At 37.8% G+C, this 22,366-nt stretch overlaps 1 protein-coding gene across 1 annotated transcript; it reads left to right on the top strand.

Moving 5' to 3' along the window:
- Positions 1–954: 954 nt before the first annotated feature.
- LOC147620834 (berberine bridge enzyme-like D-1) lies at positions 955–2,936 on the top strand. The gene has a single exon (XM_086825106.1). The coding sequence runs from the start codon at positions 1,215–1,217 to the stop codon at positions 2,814–2,816; it is 1,602 nt and encodes a 533-aa protein (XP_086681232.1). The 5' UTR covers positions 955–1,214; the 3' UTR covers positions 2,817–2,936.
- Positions 2,937–22,366: the final 19,430 nt, after the last annotated feature.

The raw sequence follows: 22,366 nt of genomic DNA on the forward strand, positions 1-22,366 counted from the left end.
TGCTACCATATGGACAATTTGATTAAAACTTCCTAGTACTAGGTTGCTAGGTGTTGAAAAATAACAAATAAAAATTCATGTCTCCTATAAGATAATATTGTGGCTAGATTCTATGTTGATAAATATTTGTTTCTTTCCTTATTTTTGCCAAGGAGGTAGTCCATGATGGCCTTTTATGTTTTAATGTTGGACTAACTGAAGCTCAAGTGGGTATTTGACATATCCATAATATAGCGGGCTAGGTCTTGTATTCACTTGGTATAGCGGGCTAGGTCTTGTATTCACTCGATATAGTGGGCTAGGATGTGTTTAGATTGTCAATACTTAGGTGGTAAAAAAGGCAATGATCACACTAGAAGATAGCTTCATGTGGGTAAGAGTGAGGTGACCCTTGTGGTTCTAGTTAGTAACTCACGGTGTAATAATGAACAATAAGATCGAGTATATGTGAATTGATCTCCTTCATTGTCATGTTACTTTTAGGGTTTAACCCATTCTCTTGCAATTCCTTTTTTAAATGTAAAAAGGAGTGCACAAATGACCTCTGAGGGAATATTGTTTGATCTTATTGGATATTGGGATCTCACTATCTTTTTATCTAGAAACAGATTACCAATTTATATCATTGATAAAAGGATTCAAGATTTATAATAATCATGAAGTCATGCAACGACAAGCAATACTCTAGCTAGGGAAGCTCATGATGAGCATAGGGTCCTTTCAAGTGGGAACAACTTGTTTTTTTGGGCTCAACAAGTGTGAACATGGCTTGTGTGAAAGTGTAGACTTAGGGGTGGGAGTGTGGACTCTGGCCTACATTGTTGATGAGACCATTGTGAAGAAAATTGCCATGACTTTTAATGATCTCTATATACTCTCAATGAAGTTAAGGAGGAGTTGTAAATATGGATAGTGTAGCTCTGACTTGGTTGTACTGCAGTTTCTGAGCTTGATAAAGTGTTTTCTCACGTGGCAACTTGGAAGATTGAGGTGTGGAAAGGGCCGACAATTAGCCTTTCCCCTTTCCTGTGGGCGCTTTGCTCTTACGTTTCAAGCTCGTCCTCTTCGGCTTTTCATTTGCATGTAATTAGCTGTAATTACAAGGTCAATAGAAAAGCTGGGATGATTGGTTGACTTTAGATCTAATTAAGCTCTGTTTCCTGTGCCTAAAAAAGGCCGGCTGCCTTGGCTTGTCATCACTAAGAATCAACACAATGGGCAAAACATCACTAGAAGGCACTCACATTGTACTTGTAGAAGCAGCATTTCTTGTGGCTTTCTTGCTATCATGGAGGAGCTCACAGACTCTAGTTGCCCTGGGCGCAGCCCTGCCCGTTTCCACCTTCACTAGCTGCTTGTCACACGCCGGAATCTCCAACTTCACCACCAATTCTGCATCGAACTCAGCCGTCTACACTAGCTTGCTGGATTTTTCTCTGCAAAACCTCCGCTTCACAGAAGAAGGCGTTCCCAAGCCGGACGTCTTGGTGTTCCCTCAATCCCCATCCCAATTGCAAAGCGCCGTCCTCTGCTCTGTCAAAGATGGCTACCAGATCAGGGTCCGTAGCGGTGGCCATAGCTATGAAGGCCTCTCTTCCACCGGCACTTCCCCCTTTGTTATCATCGACCTCATGAACATGCACTCTGTTTCCCTCGACTTGGCTTCCAAGACTGCATGGGTCGAGGCTGGAGCCACCCTCGGCGAGATTTACTACGCCATTTCTCAAGCTACGCCGGACTACGGCTTTCCCGCCGGAGTTTGTCCCACTATTGGAAGCGGCGGCCACTTCAGCGGCGGCGGTTACGGCTTTCTGTCCAGAAAGTACGGCACTTCCGCCGACAATGTGGTGGATGCCCGGCTTGTCGACGCGGAAGGAAGTCTTTTGGATAGGGTGAGCATGGGCGAGGACCTGTTCTGGGCTCTGAGAGGAGGGGGTGGAGGTAGCTGGGGCATTGTAGTGGCCTGGAAAATACAGCTAGTGGCGGTCACGCCCACCGTCACCACGTTCCGGCTGTGGAAAACCGGCAAGCAGGCGCTGAATGAGCTGATTTACCGGTGGCAAGCGGTGGCGCCGGCGGCTCCGGCGAAGCTTTTCCATGCAGTTTACATGGCAGGAATTACCACCACCACTAACTCTACAGACGTTGGGGCGTCTTTCTACGCGCAGTACCTGGGAACTTTACCGGAAACTCTAGATCTGATGAACAAGATCTATCCAGAGCTGGGTTTGACGGCGGCGGATTGCAAGGAAGGGAGCTGGATAGAGGGGGTGGCTAACATAGCTGGAGTGAATTTAACAGCGCTGGCTAGCAGGGACAACAGGGCCAACAAGGGCTACTTCAAGGCTAAATCAGACTATGTAAGGGTGGAGCTATCCAAGGAAGCGCTGCTGGGCGCCTTTGAGAAGCTGGAGGCCAACCCGGGCAAGGGCTACATGATCTTCGAGCCTTACGGAGGGGTGATGGAGAGCATTGCGGCCGACGCCATTGCTTTCCCACACCGTGCAGGCACACTGTACAACATACAGTACCAGGCAGTGTGGAGCGACGACGCCCACGGGACGGCGGACGCGCCGCTGATAGAGTGGCTGCGCGAGCTGTACGCCTACATGGGGCCGTTTGTATCCCAATCCCCGCGGGCGGCTTACATAAACTACATCGATTTGGACCTAGGCGTCGCCTCCACGTACGCCGAGGCGGAGGCCTCGTGGGGCGAGCGCTATTTCCTGGCCAATTTCCCCCGCCTCGCGCACATCAAGGCCAGGGTCGACCCTCACAACCTCTTCACCCACCCCCAAAGCGTTCCCCGTGTCTAGCTGAGCTTTGTTGTAATGTGTGACTACCAATTTAGAGTCTGAATGTGCAAATCACGAACGGTTAAAATACACCACGTTCCTAACGCTTTTCAATAAAAAATAACAATGTTTTCTCTAAAAGTACACATGTGATATATCATTCACACACAAGTGCCATGATTCTAACCACTCCACTAATACGCAATCGACATGATTTTTTTAAAACTATTTTTTCTAAAAGCATCTTTTTCTAACTTATAAGAATTTTGAGAAAAGGCATCATTATAGAGAGTTTTACATCAATAATTGTTATGGGACTCCATTGTGCTCGGTACTTTTTTTTTAAGGCTACATTTTTGCGGTTCAAGATACATGATATGATGCCTTTTACAAGCATTGCACATTACTTTTGCATACAAAAGAAGATTTGTTGGTCATCGTTTCATATGTTAAAGCAAAAGTTTGTGGATGATGCATGTAGTCCATGGTGGACATGATATCATGTATGTCCATGCCATATTACATGTTGACATGGATGCATCAACTACTACATCATCAGAGTAGTCTATATAAGCAAAACTCATGGAGCCAAATGCTCGCCAAAAAAAGGTTCCCTCGATACGTAAGAGCCACTTGTGGTGATGAGTTCTTAGCTCATTTTGGTAAATTAGGTAGCTTAGGATCATCCACTTGTGGTGATGAGTTCATAGCTCATTTTGGTAAATTAGGTAGCTTAGGATCATCCATGCTCATTCTCTTGCTCTTATGTTACCAAAACGTTTCAAAAAATTTAGTACATCATCAAAGTAGTCCACATACTTAAAACCCATGGAGCCAAAGCTCGTCACCAAATGCTCGCCCAAAATGTTTCAAACAATTTAGTACATTATCTGTTGAATAGTCCACTCAAGCGAAAACCATGGAACCAAATGCTCGCAAAAAAGGTCCCCTTGATACGCAAGAGGCCACCTTGTGGTAATCAATTCACTTTGATAAATTGGGTAGCTTAGGATCATCAATTCTTATTCTCTTGTTGTTACGTTGCCAAAAAGTTTCAAATAATTTAGTTCATTTGCCGCTATGACTTGAGACTTCAGTGGGGCAATCTAAGCCCTAAATTGTACATTTACGAAAGGAGATACAAAATAAGTCTTACATGTATATCGTATAAGCTTAAATAGAGGGGTCGTATTAGTCTTATAAGGTCTGTAAATAAGGGGTTTCTAGAAGACTCTACACGCAGGTGATGTGTTCCCTTTACTATGAGTGAACCCTTATGGCCTAAAGGAAGCCACTCTGCATCAGTAGAGAAAATCTTTCCATACAGTAAAGTTTGTCTACTTTCTTTTGTAGGCTTAATCAAAAAGGCATGCTGATAACTTAGATTGTTTAACTTCTCTAATGTAAGATTCCTCCTCAGCTTGATCAATGAATAAGATTTTACCTCAATCCCTTGTAATCATTTTCTATTTCAGAATGCAAGAAAATATATATTTTTTATTTTTGTCTAGAGAGAAGAAAAATTCTAGAGAGAGGTAATTCAATATTGAGAATTATTTGGATATAAAATTTTTTTTAATGTCTAAAATATAATTCCTTGAAATAGAAATTGAAAATAAATTCTCTAATGTGCATTAGGAATCAATTAAAAACATGTATTAAAGACCTTAGCCTAAGGGTCCAGATTTTTTAAAAAAAAAAGATTATGTTCCAATTAAGGTTCATATGGGCCAATAGGATTAATCCAAGTGTTGGGATGAGATAAATCCAAAGAATAAAAGAAAAAATATCCTAAAATGAGTAAATACTCACATAAGATGAAGAGTTGACTGAGTATAAGATTTATTAGTTAAAAATTAAGAGATATTAGTAAAAAAATGAGATATTTAAAAAAAATGATACATTTTTGACACCTCAATAAAGGAGGGAATGCCACCTCAAGGAGACACCTTTTTCCTCAATGGGATATTTTTCTCTCTCCTCTCTCCTAGATCAAACTGGATCAAAAAGGGAGCCAAATTGGTTCAAATCTTGTCCAAATTGAGTCAAACTCAAGCTGAAAAATTCTAGAACCCAGTTGGACTTGGTTAGAGGCCTCCCTCACCTATAAATAGACCCTCATTCCTTTGTATTCTCATCTGTGAGCTATACCATACAGTATTACGTTAAAATAATCATATTTTCTATTATCCCTTAAGTTTCCTTTACTTTTGGGGAGCTTGGAGCTTCTCTCTCTCTCTTCAACAACTCTTGGAGTTCTCTTCTCCTCTTGCTAACCAATTGATTGGTTGGGGGCTTCACTACTAGAGAAAGAATCAAGCCAATCCTAGAGGCAAGAATGAATTTTATGAATTTTGAATTTTATGAATTTTTTTAAATTTCCTAAATGACTTTCTTCTTCTCAACCCCTCTCAAGCTTGAGAAGATTTCTAAATGATTGTTTTAATTCAAATCAAGCTTTCCCTAAGAGTCTTAATGTTTAATTAAGAGAAAGTTAATCTTTATGCTTATTTATAATGTTTTCTTTAAGCAAATCTCTCTCTCAAAAAGAATAGTCATCTCTATGGCTAATTCTTTAACAAAAGAATGTTTCTCAAAGATAATCTCTTATTCCAAAACCAAACTCTAAGCTTAATGAGCTAGAGATTAAGAAAATGATATTTTCATGATTTTGTGCTATTAAAATAATGGTTAATTCTTTAGATTATTTATGAGTAGTTAAAAAACTACTTTAATTCATTCTAAACGAGAAAAGGATTATCATAATAAAAGGATTATTTATGAGTAGTTAAAAAACTACTTTAATTCATTCTAAACGAGAAAAGGATTATCATAATAAATTAAAAAAAGAGAAATTTTAAATTTAGTTTAATCTAGTGAGATAATCATAATTATGATTTAAATTCATAGTTTAAATTTCAGCTTAAAAGTAAAACTTCTATCATATTTTCATTAAAAGCTTTTATTCTTCTAAGAAATTTGAAAATTATTAGTAAAAGCAGCGAAGCTATGGTAAATTTTTTTGAAAATAAAATACATATCTTATTTTTATGTTTAATACTAAAAAAGGAACTCCTACCATATTGTAGGTTTAGAAATGTAAAGCAAAAAGAATGATTTTGACCATATTTAGAAAATAATACTTTTTTATATTTATGCATAATTATTTAATTAAGAAAAAGAGAAATTGGTGATAAATTTATGCATAAGAATTTTTAAATGATAAAAGAGGAATTTCCATGACATTTGGAATTCAATCATTCAAATGCAAAAAGAGAAATTTTTGACATATTCAAAATAATGGATATTTTTATTTAATTTAAGAGATGAATTTTTGATAAATTTATTTTATGTATAAGAATTTTTAAATGATAAAAGAGGAATTTTCATGAAATTTGAAATTTAATCATTTAAATGTAAAAAGAGAAATTTTGGACATGTTTAAAATAATGGATATTTTTATTTAATTTAAAAGATAAATTTTTGATAAATTTATTTCATGCATAAGAATTTTTAAATGATAAAAGAGGAATTCCCATGACATTTGGAATTCAATCATTTAAATGCAAAAAGAGAATTTTTTGGCATATTCAAAAAATGGATATTTGTATTTAATTAAAAAGAATTTTTTATAGTATTTTAAGTAGAAAAGGGTTTAAATTAACTTTGATGTGACAAAAGAGAAATTTTTACCATAATTCCACCTAGAAAATTAGGGTATTTTAATGTTGATAATTAAATGGTGAAAAGAATATTCTTAGATTTTTTTATATGGATAAATTACCAAATTGATATATACCTAAAATTGGATTAATGGAAGAAGATTATTTTTATAAAATCTTGATATTCTCGTATAGAACTATTTCTTAATCTATTGTGGTTAGGAAGGAATGAAACTCATAAAGTTGGAATTTTCCTTACGGTTAGAAGTTTAGTAGATTTTTATCTGAAGAAAATCCTTAGGAATCAAAGTTAGAAGTAAACCAAATAATTTTGGTTAGACCATGACTATGAGAAGGGCGGCCACAGTAAACTACTTGCCCATCTCTCGAATCTGAATCCAGCAAACACCTCGAGACCAATTCTAATTCTTGACACAAAGAATAGACTACCGTTGAATTAGCATAGTTTTCCCTTAACTTAAATCACCAAGAATCTAGTTGGAAATTCAGTCAAATGATGGGTAGATTACCCTGATGAGGGATCAATGATTCTCATTAAGAAAATCTAGATTGCGAGAAAAGGGTTTTGTGGAACCAATCTCGAACCGGGAATTCTACTTGCATAGAACCTCTGTTTTCTTTTAAAGGACTGTTTTACGTCAGAATGCTGGAGGAAGCATTTGGTATGTGATTAACTAAGGAGGAGACTTGTTGTAACAGCTGGCGGGGAGTCGTCGAGAGACATCGCTCGCGGTAAAGCCTACCGAGGTCTTGACCAGTCCTGGTATGGTTAAAATGGTGCGCTTCTAGCACGATGGGCAAGGACCGACGAAGCAATCCCTGAGTGAAGTGCTAGGACACCTAAGTAGGATCCTAGAGGGTTCTGACGACCAGGTGATGTACGGGCTTGTGGTTGCTAAGACACCCATGTGTATGTCGAGGAAGATATAGATGAACTGAAAAGCATTACTTTTGTGAATTGAATTTTGATATTGGATATCATTGGTTGACCAGCTGCTTCAACGGCGGAGAGTCCGGATGATATATTTTGTAAAACAATGGACTCAATATTTTGGAGTATTATGATCAGTAATACTATGATTTCATTGAAAGATTGTTTTAAAGATAACCGAATCTGTTAAAATGGCAATTTCATTTTGGGTGTGTAAGTGGTATGACTACCTTGAATTTTGCTTGAAGCGCCGGCTAGGGGATTGGGGAACTCTTTTCCTCGGTACCCGAGCAAAACATAACTAAATTTTTATAAAGGAATCCCCCGATCCAGCCTATGACCTATGGGTTAGACCACTATATTGGTGGGATTCCTTTAACCTGGTTTTTTTCTTCCTTGGTCCATTAACAAAAAATTTGAAATCTATTATCTCCTACCACTAGCTTTAGCATGTAAGCTTTCTCTTTAAGTGTCATCACAATTGGCAAATTAAAGGCATTGTGGTGAGATAATTTATACTGAAAATCTGATCAATATGGTCATGAGTGTGACCCACAAGTAAAGAATTCACTTTAACTTCCTTAAACAGCCCTAAGGAAACTAACATGCTTAGGTATCCGAGAACTACAAGAACTGTTTGATTCTTATTCTCTCTTGCATAGTGTTATCTAGCTATAAATATAATATGCCTGGGAATGCCCCTTGCTAATTAGATATTACATAATGAATGATTGTGATGGTTAGATTTGGATCATAATGTATATTTGTATATGTAAAAAAACCTTGGGGTAAACTTGACCATTGTATACAAGGCAACAACCAACCAAATGTATTTGCAAAACTGTGTCTTCTATAATGTCCTAGGTAGCCTAGTAAAGTGAGGCAAGATAGTTTTTTTCTAGTCCATTCCATTAAGAACTAGCCTAAGGTACTTTTTTGGAGATGCAAAACACTTCTATATATGGTCCATTACTTTCCTTCTTTCATTTGCTTGCCCTTGCCTATGAATTCTTAAAAAATCCTTTCCTATCCTTAGCTCATATGGATCACTTACAACCTTTCTTCTAGTTTTTAGGTTTACACACACAATGCACACACCCATTCAAACTTTTTGTGTGATAGTCACATTGTCCAAGAAGGCTGAAAGATCCTTGCCCTCTCCGTGCAACGAATTCCGGGGGTGCTAGCAGTGGAGGTAGCACTTCTTGTGCAGGGCAAAGCCTCTCACTCAGGGCCTCGTCCCCACAGATATCCGGAAAAGAGACAAATCCCTCGGTTCTTCCAAAACCGAACCCGGAAAAACTTCCCTCGCCCAGCAGACATAGGCGATTCCTCCAGGATATTTTTATTCTAACGTAGTCAAGAGACTTAACTAACCAAACTGATCCAACCAAACCCGTAAGTCACATGGTCAAATCAAGGAAGAGACTTGCAGTTGGATTATAGAGACCAACGCTTTTTTCCTCATCTTCGAGAGGCACAGCTGTTGATTCTTTTCCATAGAACAAAGACTATCCAGGATTTACTTCATCTATCGTACCATAACAGAATCGGGTCTCATTTTAGGGATCCATCAGTCCAACCTAACCCCATCCAATCTCATGGGTTAGCCAACCGACCAACCACTGTAGTGATAGGATCCATTTAGAAATTTGGTTATGTTTTGCTCTGGGCACCAGGGAAAAGAGTTCCCAGGCCCCCTAGCTGGCGCTTCAAGTAAACTTTAAGATAGTCACACCACTTCCACACCCAATATGAAGTTGCCTATTTCATAGATTCAACTATCTTTAAAACAATCTTTTAATGAAACCATAGTATCACTCATCTCATAATCCTCCAAAATATCCAACTTAAATTCTAATTTTCAATCGGTGTACCTATTGCATCATTGGCAACCAGAACGCTCACCACCTATTCACTCAGGGGCCTTTTCAATAGTTCCTAGCTCATAGTACCCAAAAATATAATCACATAAGAAAATCCAGATGGACTCTCCGTTGAAGATCAGCAAGATCAACCAACGGATCCATATAAAAGAGCCATGGACTCATTCGTTGGAGGACCAGCAAGGCCAATCAACCAGATCCATGCCGGAGTTCAGAAAACAACTCTAACACCTTGTTCCATTTTTTTTCCTCGATGCACGCGTGGGTATCTTCGGCGACCTAGAGCCCGAGCACCGTATGGTCAGCATCCTCTAGGATCCTTCGCAGGTCACCTAGCGCTTCACTCATAGGCTGCTTCCTTGGTCCCTCATCCACCGTACCGGAAGCTTACCATTTAAATCGAACTGAGGCTGGTCAAGACCTCTCGACCGACCTTGCTACCCGAGACGTCCTCCGTCGATTCTCCGGTCAGCTGTTGCAACTTTATCACTTAGATCTCCACAACCCCATTTACAAGATGATCAAGATGCTTCCCTAGCATTCTTGACATAAAACAATCATTTAAAAATAGTTTCTAATGAACTCTCATCTTTCCACATTGTTCCACATCATTTCTCGTTATTCCACATTCTTCTACATCAATTCACATTGCTTAATCCACATCCAAGCATATGTATTCCCATCCAAGCATATGTATTCCCATCGTCTTTCATCCATTCTCACATTGCTTAATCCACATCCAAGCATATGTATTCCCATCGTCTTTCATCCATTCTCATCCAATCACATTATATTATATCTCATCACATCTATCCTCATCACATCTCGTCCATTCTCATCTACCCATATCCACATCACATCACATCACATCCATTCACATCTACCCCGATCCACATCACATCACATCACATCCATTCACATCACATCACATCACATCACATCCATTCACATCACATCTCATCCATTCACATCTATCCCGATTCACATCACATCTCATCCATTCACATCTATCCTGATTAACACAATATCACATCACATCCATTCACATTACATCTCATCCATTCACATCTATCCCGATTCACATCACATCCATTCACATTACATCTCATCCATTCACATCTATCCTCCCGATTCACATCACATCCATTCACATTACATCTCATTGATTCACATATATCCCGATTCACATCACATCACATCCATTCACATCACATGACATCTATCCCAATTCACTTCATATCACATCCCTTTCACATCCATCACATTCATTGCATCCCCATCCCATCACATACATTCTATCCACATTACATCACATCCACATCTATCCACATCACATCTCATTTATTCCATCCACATTACATCACGTCCACATCTATCCACATCATATCTCATTCATTCCATCCACATTACATCACGTCCACATCATAATATCTCATTCATTCCATCCACATTACATCACATCCACATCTATCCACATCATATCTCATTCATTCCATCCACATTACATCATATCCACATCTATCCATATCTCATCACATCACATCCACATCTATCTATATCTCATCACATCCATACACATCCAATCTCATTCATCCACATCCATCCAGTCATTCACATGCATGTCTAACCACATCCATCCATTCATTCACATTCACATCTATCACTTCACATCTTATTCTCATCCATTTACATCACATCACACCCATACATATCATCACATCTCATTCACATCTATTCACATTCACATCCATATATATTCACATCACATCACATTTCATCCACATTTCATCACATTCACATCCACATCCCTTTACATCACATTACATCTCATCCACATCCACATCCACATCCACATCCACGTCCACATCCACATCCATTTACATCACATCACATCTTATCACATCCACATCCACATCCATTTACATCACATCACATCACATCTTATCACATCCACATCCACATTCATTTACATCAACATCTTATCGCATCCATATCCACATCCATTTACATTACATCACATCCTTTCACATATCCTCACATCTCATTCTCATCTCTTCATTCACATCCACATCCATTTACATCACATCACATCTTATCACATCCACATCCACATTCATTTACATCACACCACATCTTATCACATCCATTTACATCACATCACATCCTTTCACATATCCTCACATCTCATTCTCATCTCTTCATTCACATCCACATCCATTTACATCACCTCACATCCCACCCACATTCATTTACATCACACCACATCTTATCACATCCACTCACATCTTATCACATCGCATTCACATCTATTCACATTTAGTAACATTTTCTATTTTCGATACCGATGGGACTTTTCTAAATTTCTGCCAATTGTTTGCCTAGATAAAGGTACTTTTTCTCGACAGATTTTTTCATATTCTTTCTCAAATTTTCAAGTGAAATATATTCAATATTCTTCTTTTGAGTAAAAGATTCATGGGATTTACAAAAATCAATTCTACCCATATTCCCAATAAAATAAAAAATGCTCAAAATTCCACTTTTGATAAGTTCTCATAATTTGAATTATGCTAAAAATTCCGCTTTTACCATTTAATTTCTTGGATCTCAAATATCATGGGAATTCCTCTTTTTACATTTAAATGATTGAATTCCAAATGTCATGGGAATTCCTCTTTTATCATAAAATTAAAATTTCTCTTTTCTTTAATAAAAATATTCATTACCTCAATTGTGCCAAGAATTTCACTTTTACCATTTAAATGATTGAATTCCAAATGTCATGGGAATTCCTCTTTTATCATTTAAAAATTTCTCATGCATAAAATAAATTTGTCTAAATTTCTCTTTAAATTAAATAAAAATATCCATTATTTAAATATACCAAAAAATTCTCTTTTTCCATTTAATTACATGGATCTTCATTATCATGGGAATTCCTCTTTTTGCATAAAAATTAAATTTCCAAAATTTCTCTTTTCTTAATTACTTATTTATGCATAAACACTAAAAATTAGTTTCCCATGAATATGATGAAAATCATTCTTTTAGCCTAAGATGTTCAATCCTAGAATATGGTAGGAAGTTCTCTTTTCACATTATGCATAAAAATAAGCTATGTATTAATTTCTAAAAAATTTACCATAGCTTTACTGGGGCAAGAATAAGACTTTGTAATACAATTATGACAGAAGAACTATCTTTGAACTTAAATCCAATTTATGGAATTAAATCATAATTTTATTAACATAAAAGCATAAAAATCCATTTTCTTAACCTCTAGCTTAACAAGCTTAGAGATTGATTTTGAATTAATGATTAATCAATGAGAAGCATTCATTTACTAAAGAATTAGTCATAGGAATGACTATTCTTTTGGGAGAAAGAGATATACATAAAAAGCATCAAAATTAAGCATAAAGATTAACTTTTTTGTGATTAAAATTCTTAGAGAAAGCTTGATTTGCATTAAAAACAACTAAATAGAAACTTCTCAAGCTTGAGAGGGGTTGAGAAGTGAAATCATTGAGAATATTAATGAAAACCATGAAATTACTTCTTACCTCTAGATTTGGCTTGCTTCTTTATCTTAGAAGGAAGCCCCCAACCAATCAATTGGTTTAGTATGTTGAGAAGAAATCTCCAAGGATTGTTGAAGAGAGAGAGAAGCTCCAAGTTCTCCAAAAATAGAGGATTTTAAAGGGATAATAGAAAATATCATTATTTTAATGTAATACTGGCATGGTATAGTTCACAGATTTTTTTACAAAAGAGTAAGGATCTATCTATAGTTGAGGGAGGCCACTAACCAAGTCCAAATAGGTTCTAAAATTTTCCAAGTTCAATTTGACTTCCAAGAGAGAGGAGAGATAAAAATATCACAATTTTTTTGAATTAAAAACTCATCCACATGTGTGAAATAGGTGCCTACCTCAAGAGTCCCCCTCTCCTTACGAAGGTGTCAAAAATGCATCATTATTTTAAAATATCTCATTTTTTAAGTAATATCTCATAGTTTTCAACTAATAAACCTTGTACTCAGTCAACTCTTCATCTTATGTGAGCATTTACTCATTTTTGGGTATTTTATTTTATTCTTTGGATTTATCTCATCCCAACACTTGGATTAATCCTATTGGCCCATAGGAACCTTAATTGGACCATAATCCAAAAATTTCTGAAAATGTAGACCCTTAGGCTAAGGTCCCTTATACCATTTTCAATTAATTCTTAATGCACATTGAAAAGTTCATTTTGAACTTCTGTTTCAGGGTAATCCATTTTAGACACTAGGAGGATTTTTATATCCAAAGATATCTTAATTTTAGATTATCTCTCTCTAGATATTTTCTCTCTCTAGGCCAAAACAGGGTAAAACAAGATCTTTCTTTTATTTTAGAGAGGGGAATAATTTCAAGAACAGAAGGGGAGGTTATTACACCTTTACACCTCAAAAGCTAGAGGGAGGACTCTTACAAAGGCTTTCCATATCCTGGTAAAATAAGAGTAGCTTGTATATTGCTCTTCTTTAGTTGTCATAGCATCTCTATACAATGTGAATACCTCTGACCTTATAAAATTGTCTAATAAGCTAAACTTGACTATTGTCGACATACATTCTACATGATACTTAAGATAACGATGAAGCCATGACGTTTAATAATTTTGCCATGTTAGACCTACGTGAAGGATCCAATGGCTTTAGTCTGCTCGATTTTTTGGTCGTGCACTTCACTCTCTCACGGTGTAATTGGTGGTCATTTAGTGTTTGCTGATCCAAAAAATTATTTGTGGTGGCTATATTGGGTGACTAGTGTTTTAGACCTAAAAAAGAATAGTTTCTTACACAAGCTGATCTACTACATCAACTTCTCTACACAAACGTGATTTATAACATTGAGTTTATGTGGAGAAATTAATGCAGTGCATCAAATTTTCTCATGTTAGAATGCCAAAAATAGTGATCATGATGTAGTAATTAAAAAGTTTCTTTTTTTATCAGTAAAATAGTCCTAAAACCACTCAATCTAAAATATTCCTAAAAACACTCAAGCTAAACAAAAATCGCTTTCTCTCCTTGGGTACTTTATTGCATGCTCAAATTATCTTATTATCTCTTTTGCTACATAGTGGCTCTACACTTGATTTCATGCTATGAAGCTTCTATGCACCTTGTTAGTGACTACCAAAACCTGTTGGGGCCACATCATGCTATCTGTATACCTCTATAGCCATAACAAAGCTTGATAAATAGACAAGAAGAAGATAAAGAAATAAAGCAAAAGGAATTCAAAATCATAGGGATGCTAGAGAAGGAACAATAGAAGCATTTGCGATTCGTGGTGGAGATGATCAATCTCACCCACAAGCCGTACTGCATGTCTAGGAAGGCATACGGACTAATGAAAGCAGCGCAGGAACAAAAGTGGCATGGGCAGAGGTCCTGTACGATAATATCAAGGATCAGATTACAAAAGTTAGCCACCCAAACACTAGGATGAAAATTGGCCCCTACATAATATCATTGTTTAAGACACAGGCTGAAGTTGGGCAAGAAGGAGGAAGCAAGCTAGAAAAAGAGCACTGTCTCACGAGAGTGAGATTTTTGAAATATTTTAGTATCCAATTTTTGTAAAAAGAAAGCTTGTAGAGCAAGCTTGGACTAAAAATAGCCATGTAATCTATTTTTGATGGAATAAAATACTATAAAAATACTCAAGCGGGGATGCTTTTGGCACACAATAATTGGGGGGGAAGTTGGGACCCAATATGGTGTTCTCTTCAAATTTTTATATTTTTGGTTTCATGTGCTTCTTGAGGTTTGGGTATTCCCGCTTCAATGGTATCAAAGCCTACGCTCCATCCGTAAAAAAACTGTGTGTGGGGCACTCAGACGACCTTGGGACCAATAGGTCCATGTTTTCAAGAACTCAGAGCAGCATTGGCATGATATCCAAGGATCCAGCTCACGTGAATATCAAACCAAGCATTAGATGTTGTGGGCACAAGTCCCGACCAAGGGAGACTGGCTAGAGCAACATCAAGCTACACAGCCCACCGATAATGGCACATGCGACATACATCGAATGAAGATGTTCGGCACACCCACAGAATACGGTAGCACAAAGTGTGCTGAGAGATGTAATCCTGGTGTTGTATGTATGTGGAAAAGCACCCTAGAGGTGCAAGATATTGTGGTAAGATAAGAATGCCACATGTAGTATTGAATGGTGTGTGAGTGTTAACCAAAAGAATGGAAAAGGAGTTTCCACATGGATGATGACATGTAAAGTGGGATAAGGCTAGAGGGCCTATATCATTGTATGGTTCATTTGAGATAAGCAATAGAATTGAGTGTTGAGTGTGCATTCTCTCTCTCTCTCTCTCTCTTTCTCTCTCTCTCTCTCTCATGGAGTTCTTAGTGTGGTTTAATCCATCCTAATTATATTGCTTAATCCATGTCTATCACCATGATCAATCCCATTTTAGGATTGTTTAACACAGTATCAGAGCTTAGGTGGGCTCTTGGTGGTGGTGAATATTTATGTATAGTTTCTTGGTTATGTGTTTATTTGATTAAGAATGATTTTTAGTTTATTGTGAAAAAAATTAGCACACTCATTGTCATTAGTATTGCATTTGGAGAGAGATTATGCCCATGGAGATTTGGAGTTTATGGTGCTGCCCAAAGAAGCTGAAAATGGAGATTTCAGCAAGTATGAAGGCTATGGAGTCTTCGGTTCCAAGAAAAGATTTTTAAAGGTATTTTAAAATTTTCTCATTAATTTTTTGGTTTGAGCATGGAAGAATGCTCAATGTAAAGAAGGGTGCTGATTTATGGGATGAGTGAATCCCATGGCTCTTGCAAGTTGGCAAAGAGCATGTGTAGAGGTGCATGCTTGTCTATGTGAGAGGCAAGTAATAATGGGCTGATTTGCAGCTCAACTTGGAGAATGTTCAAAGGGAATGGCTCACAGAGTTGCTCATGGAAGATGGGCAATGATGGTGGAAGCACTTAATATGTTTCACATGTTTGGAACCTAGGGATGCTTATGAGAAATCTAGTTGGAGGCACCCTTGGAGTGGTTTCCTTATGAGGGAAGCCTTATGGAAAGCTTGCTTATCAAAGATGGAAGGCAAGTTGCTATAGAGCTCATACATGAGCTCAACATGGTTGTGTAAATGGCTATGATGAAACCTTATGAAATAGGTTGAGGAGGCAAATCATTTTTTTCAACAAGGAGGAGTTGTGTCTAAGAGTTCTTGGAGTGCATGCTTTGGCAAGAAGAATGCATGCGAGTTGGAAAGCTCACATTAGAGCTTACCATGTCATGGCTACAAAAGCTGCTATCATTGCCTCTGTCGGCTAAGCTCTTGCTGTTGCAAGTTTCCAAGAAGGCTAAGACCTTGAGTCAGAAGAAGCCAAAAGCGCCCAAAGCAGCACCTGCCCATCCAACCTATTTGCAGATGAGTGTGGAGGCCATTGGCTCTCTAAAGAAGGACAGGATAGGGGCCAGTAGGCAATAGCGAAGTGGGTTGATGAGGAGAAGTACAAGGGAGCACTACCGGCAAACTTCAAGAAGCAGATTTCCATCTAGCTGAAGAAGTTAAGCCAAAAGGGGAACCTGGTGGTGCAGGTGAAGCACTCATACAAGCTCTTCGAGGAGCTTAAAAAGCTAGCGAGGCTAGCCAAAATCCCACAGAGAAGAAACCAGTGGTGGTAAAGAAAGCCGACAAGGTGCCAAAATTGCCCAAAGTTGTGAAGAAAGCCATTCCCATGTAGACATGTCATGTATGGTGTTAGTTAAAACAAGAAGATAACTAGATAAGGTTTAATGCACCCAGCAAGCCTAGCAGAGATAGGGATTTTTTCCCTTTGATGTGTGGTGTAAAGAAACCCAAATTAAGCCCCCATTCACATGCTCCTAATAATTCACACACAAAAGACCTTGTAATTTTTATTCTCGCCCCCATAATTGATAATGGGCAAATCGTCCCCGAGCCTGCGTGCTCAAAATGAAAAATTTTATAATCACCCATTGGTATGAGGCCTTGCCCGAGTTCACCAAGAAGCTCAAAATGGTTGTCTCGTGAAATGTGCATGAGTGATGCACATGTGAGGTGCATGTGCATGGGTTGGTTCCCACCCAAAATTCTACGTTCAAATTGGACTCAGTGGTTCCACTGTGACCGAGTTGACTCAAAATGGACTTGGTGTCTAAGATGGTAGACACGCGCACACATGTTTGTTTCATGGACACTTCAATGTATCATTGAGGGGGAGTGTTCAGAGGTAGTGATTGTGGTTGTGCAATGCTACATTGATGGGTGATGGGTGAGTTATGGAACACCTCGATTAAGAGGGGGTGTTGAGAGATGTAATTGTGGTGTTGTATGTATGTGGGAAAGCACCCTAGAGGTGCAAGATATTGCGGTAAGATAAGAATGCCCAATGTAGTATTGAATGGTATGTGAGTGGAAAAGGAGTTTTCACATGGATGATGACATTTAAAGTGGGATAAGGCTAGAGGGCCTATACCATTGTATGGTTCATTTGAGATGAGCAATAGAATTGAGTGTTGAGTGTGCATTCTCTCTCTCTCTCTCTCTCTTATGGAATTCTCAGTGTGGTTTAATCCACCCTAGTTATGTTTCTTAATCTATGTCTATCACCATAATCAATCCTATTTTAGGATTATTTAACAAGGTGATGGTGCCGACGGCATGCCTCATGGTCATCACCTGACATGTGGATGTCTCCTCAAGAGATGAAAGCAAAAGGCTCACCTTTTCTCCTCTTATACCCTTGCACTAGGCACCAAAAAATTTCATGTGGGATAAAAAGCAAGCTGCGTGGCAACGTGAGATGAACTGCGAGAGAAGAGAAGAAAGAGAAGAAGAAGAAGAAGGAGAAGAAGAAAAAGAAGAAGAAGGAGAGAGAACAAAGAGAAGAGAAGGAGAAGGAGAAGGACAAGGAAAAGGAGAGAGAAGAAAGAGAAAAAGAAGAAGAAGGAGAGAGGAGAAGAAAAAGGAGAAGAAGAAGAAGGAGAAGAAGAGGATAGATAAGGAGAGGAAGAAGAAGAAGAAGAAGAAAATAACAAGAGAGACAAGAAGAAAAAGAAGAAGAGAAAGAGCCAGGGATTTCACTGATGTAAATGAGAACATGTGAACATGTTAATAACATATGTTAATAACACAAAAAATCTTGTGATCACATGTTATATTCACAAAGCTTTCACAAGGGCCTTAAAAAATTATCTTTGTCGGGTATAAAAAATCTTCTTAGGTGGCCATTGACCTGCTATTATGTGAAGATAGTAACATGAGAACATGTGAATAGCTTATTCCCATGTGTAGCCAAGCTTTTAAGGGGTTCCCAAATGGCAAGTGACATGTTATTTTGTGAACGGTAACATGAGAACATGTGAATAACTTGTTCACATGTGTTATTATCACAAAAAATCTTGTGATCACGTGAATATTAAATCCCTGGAAAGAGCTATAATTTCATCATTTAGACGTTGACTCTAGATGTGTTGATAGATATGTGGATCACTCTAGTGAGAGAAAGAGCTATACTTTCATCATTTAGACATTGACTCTAGATGTGTTGATAGATATGTGGGATCACTCTAGTGGCATCATGACGAGATCAATTCGAGTCTTATTGTCAAACGGATGATCATTGTTATAATCTTTTGACCAATCATTTGATTCTATGCTTTTAGTTATTTTCTCAATTCCATAGAGACTCGTGAGATTAGGGTAGACTTTCTGATTATACACCTAACCTGGACTAACATTATTCTAAGCTATGTGATTATTACTTAAGCAATTTATGTCGTAATCATGAAAACAATGGTCTTGAGTTTATGCGCATGAGTGTAGGCATTTTGTTATGTCTGGTGTAACAATGATGTGCAAGTCATACCAATGATCTCTCCATGGAGCTTCCAACAATTTTCATCTCAACTTGCACACGGTAAGTCCTCATCTTTACCGAATAATTACGTTTTCAGTTATTCACAAATTGTTTTAAATTCTCTATTTCTCTTAACCTTTTCATTTTATATCCAACAATACCATCAAGGTAAGACTCTCTTACTTTTGGATTTTATTTTTACGTCATCAAGTTTTATTTAATATTTATTATTTCACTTGGACTCAATGATGATGAAGAACAAGACTACCACAATGATTACTCCGACTCTTACGGTAACATATTCATTTGTTTATCTTTCCAACAATGAATTTATTTAATACTTTTTGTAAATTTCAAGGAGAGTTATTATGCATCAAAAGTATAACTTCTTAGAGGAACTGGACCTTCCATCTTGAAATAAACTTTATGAATTTTTCACCTATGAAATAGTCTTGTGGTATGGGACACGAGTTTAATCTTGTGTGAAGTATACTTATCTCCAAATACTTAGTGATATTTATCTGGATGCATAACTTATCACAAATTGAGTGTTGGTTGTGAGTGAATCCAATCAACTGTGACATGTGTGACGCATGTAAGGAATGTGTGAGTTTGATTGTGAGTGAATCCAATCAACTTTTTTGAATTAATTCTTGATGAGGGTAACCTAGTGTGGTATAAGAATTGAGAGTGAATATGATTCTTTAGAGAGTAACCATAGTTGGTTGTGAGTGAATCTAATCGGCTGTGACACGTGTGAGACGTGTGGTATACTTTCTGAATATGTGTGATGTGTATGAAATCCAATGCAGGAGTTTGATTGTGAGTAGATCCGATCAACTCTAAGACATGTGCGACACATGAAAAGATGATGGGAGTTTGATTTGTGAGTCAATCCGATGAACTCTAAGACATGTGTGAGGCATGTAAAGGTTCTATGAGTTTCATTGTGAGTGCACTGATCAACTTTAAGGCACGTGCGATGAGTGTGAGGACATTGGGAGTGAATCCAATTAATTATTAAGAGTGAATCCAATTAATTATTAAGAGTGAATCCAATGTGGGAGTGAATCCACTTAAATATTTAATGACATTGTGAGTGAATCCAATGTGGAAACGATTAATGTGATCAATCATTCGTGTGTGCTAATAATTACAACCGAGGACAGTTGTCTCCTAAACCAAGAGGATTGTCACGGGAGCGAGAGTTTTGAAATATTTTACTATCCAATTTTTGTAAAAAGAAAGCTTGTAGATCAAGCTTGGACTAAAAATAGCCATGTAATCTATTTTTTATGGAATAAAATACTATAAAAATACTCAAGCGGAGATGCTTTTGGCACACGCTTGGGGGGAAGTTGGGACCCAATTTGGTGTTCTCTTCACTTTTTATATTTTTGGTTGCATGCGCTTCTCAAGGTCTGCGTATTTCAAGAAAGAGGGGAGCTCGAGATACCAGACACCATCCAGAAGGAAGAGGGTGTTCGAGTCTAGAGAAAACAAGAAGGGGAAGAAAGGAAAGACAAGAGTATAAGAGAAGAGTAGCAGAGAACTCAAGGAGAACTTTGCTAGAATCGAGAAGTCCATCCTCTCGCACAAATAACTATGCTACAGGCGGAAGTCAAGCAAAAAGAGGCCACTATCCAAGAATTGAGAAGTCAACATGCACCACTTCTTGGAGGAGGAGCTAAGAAGAAGAACAGAATGTGGAGATGTCAAGCTCAACATGAGCTGACACTCATGAGGCACCTGCATGACCATTCGACATTTACATCACTGGTGGGGGTTTGGTAGCTGGCACCAATATATCTTTGCCAGAGATTCTATAGCTGGACTACACCGACTAGTCCACACCTACCCACTCCACTTAGCATGTTCACATTATGGATCGCATGTACATAGTAATTATGTTATATTTTCCTTCTCTTTTGTTAGAACCCTTTTTGTTGTGAAGAAGAAGAAGAACAATTTTTAGCCTCTCATCTTGTGTGTTCTCTTCTAGGGTTTGTGTGAGTGTGTGTGTGCTTGCAAGAGCTCAAACTCTCTTTCTCCCTCTATCTTTTCATGGTATCAAAGCCTAGTTCATGCTAAGAAGATAAGCGGCAAGCAAGAGAAGCACAAGAAGCAGTACGAGGGTAAGAGCTTCATCTCTTCCCCCTTTGTGTTGGCTACTATACCCTTGTCTCAGGAGCTCTTTGGGAGGCACCAGCAAACAAACTTTGATTGAGGAGTTGTCTTCATAGGACCGGAGCTACAGGGCGATTATATTATCCTTCGGTCTCCATTTTTTGGGCTAAAAAATGCATTTCAGGTGCATGTTGACTTCTGATTTTCAGTTTGCAGGCGTTGGTGTTGTGCACTGGAGGTAACTTTCGATTCTCTACAGAATTATATTTTTAGAACTGTAGCAAGAAGGGCAATTGGTTGTTTAGACACTGTGTACTACAAAGAGGTCTTATAAAATTTTTCCATTGGGTGTATGTATGCAAATTGAGATCATTGGTTGTGATAATTTGTAGTATAGTACCGTTGTGCCTCTGCGCAGGTCAAACAAAGTGTTATTGTTGGTGAGTTTGTGTTGTAGAAAAGATGTCGAATGATGGAATTAACTAGATTGTTGCAAAAAATCTTGACAAGAACAAATTCCATGCTTGAAGGTTTAGATTAACAAATTTTCTGATGGGAAAAGGCTATTAGGACTACATTGAAGGTGAACATGAGGAGGCACCAGAGATACCAGAGATTAATCCAATTGCTACAGATGTAAAAGAATACAAGGACTGGAATAAAGGAGCAAGAGAATTCATGTATTGGATTTCTATTAGTATACATGACACCATGATTGGGCATTTACAAGATGCCAAGTCACCCAAGGAGGCATGGGACACCTTGGTGAAGTTGTATGAAACTAACACAGAGGCACGAAAGATTTAGTTGAAATGAGCTTCATACTGTGGATAAGAAAAACATGTCTATAAATGATTATACCTTGAATATCAAGGGTATTATGGAATCCCTTGAATATCAAGGGTATTATGGAATCCCTTGCATCTATTGGTGTTTCTATTGATGATGATGATAAGGTGGAAGTATGTCTATGTGATCTTATGCCACAATACAAGGCATTCAAGACGTCTATTCAAACTCCG

The sequence above is a fragment of the Cibotium barometz genome, chromosome 31 (genome assembly GCF_041138505.1).
Source record: "Cibotium barometz isolate CiBa-2024 chromosome 31, ASM4113850v1, whole genome shotgun sequence".
Classification (NCBI taxonomy): Eukaryota; Viridiplantae; Streptophyta; class Polypodiopsida; order Cyatheales; family Cibotiaceae; genus Cibotium; species Cibotium barometz.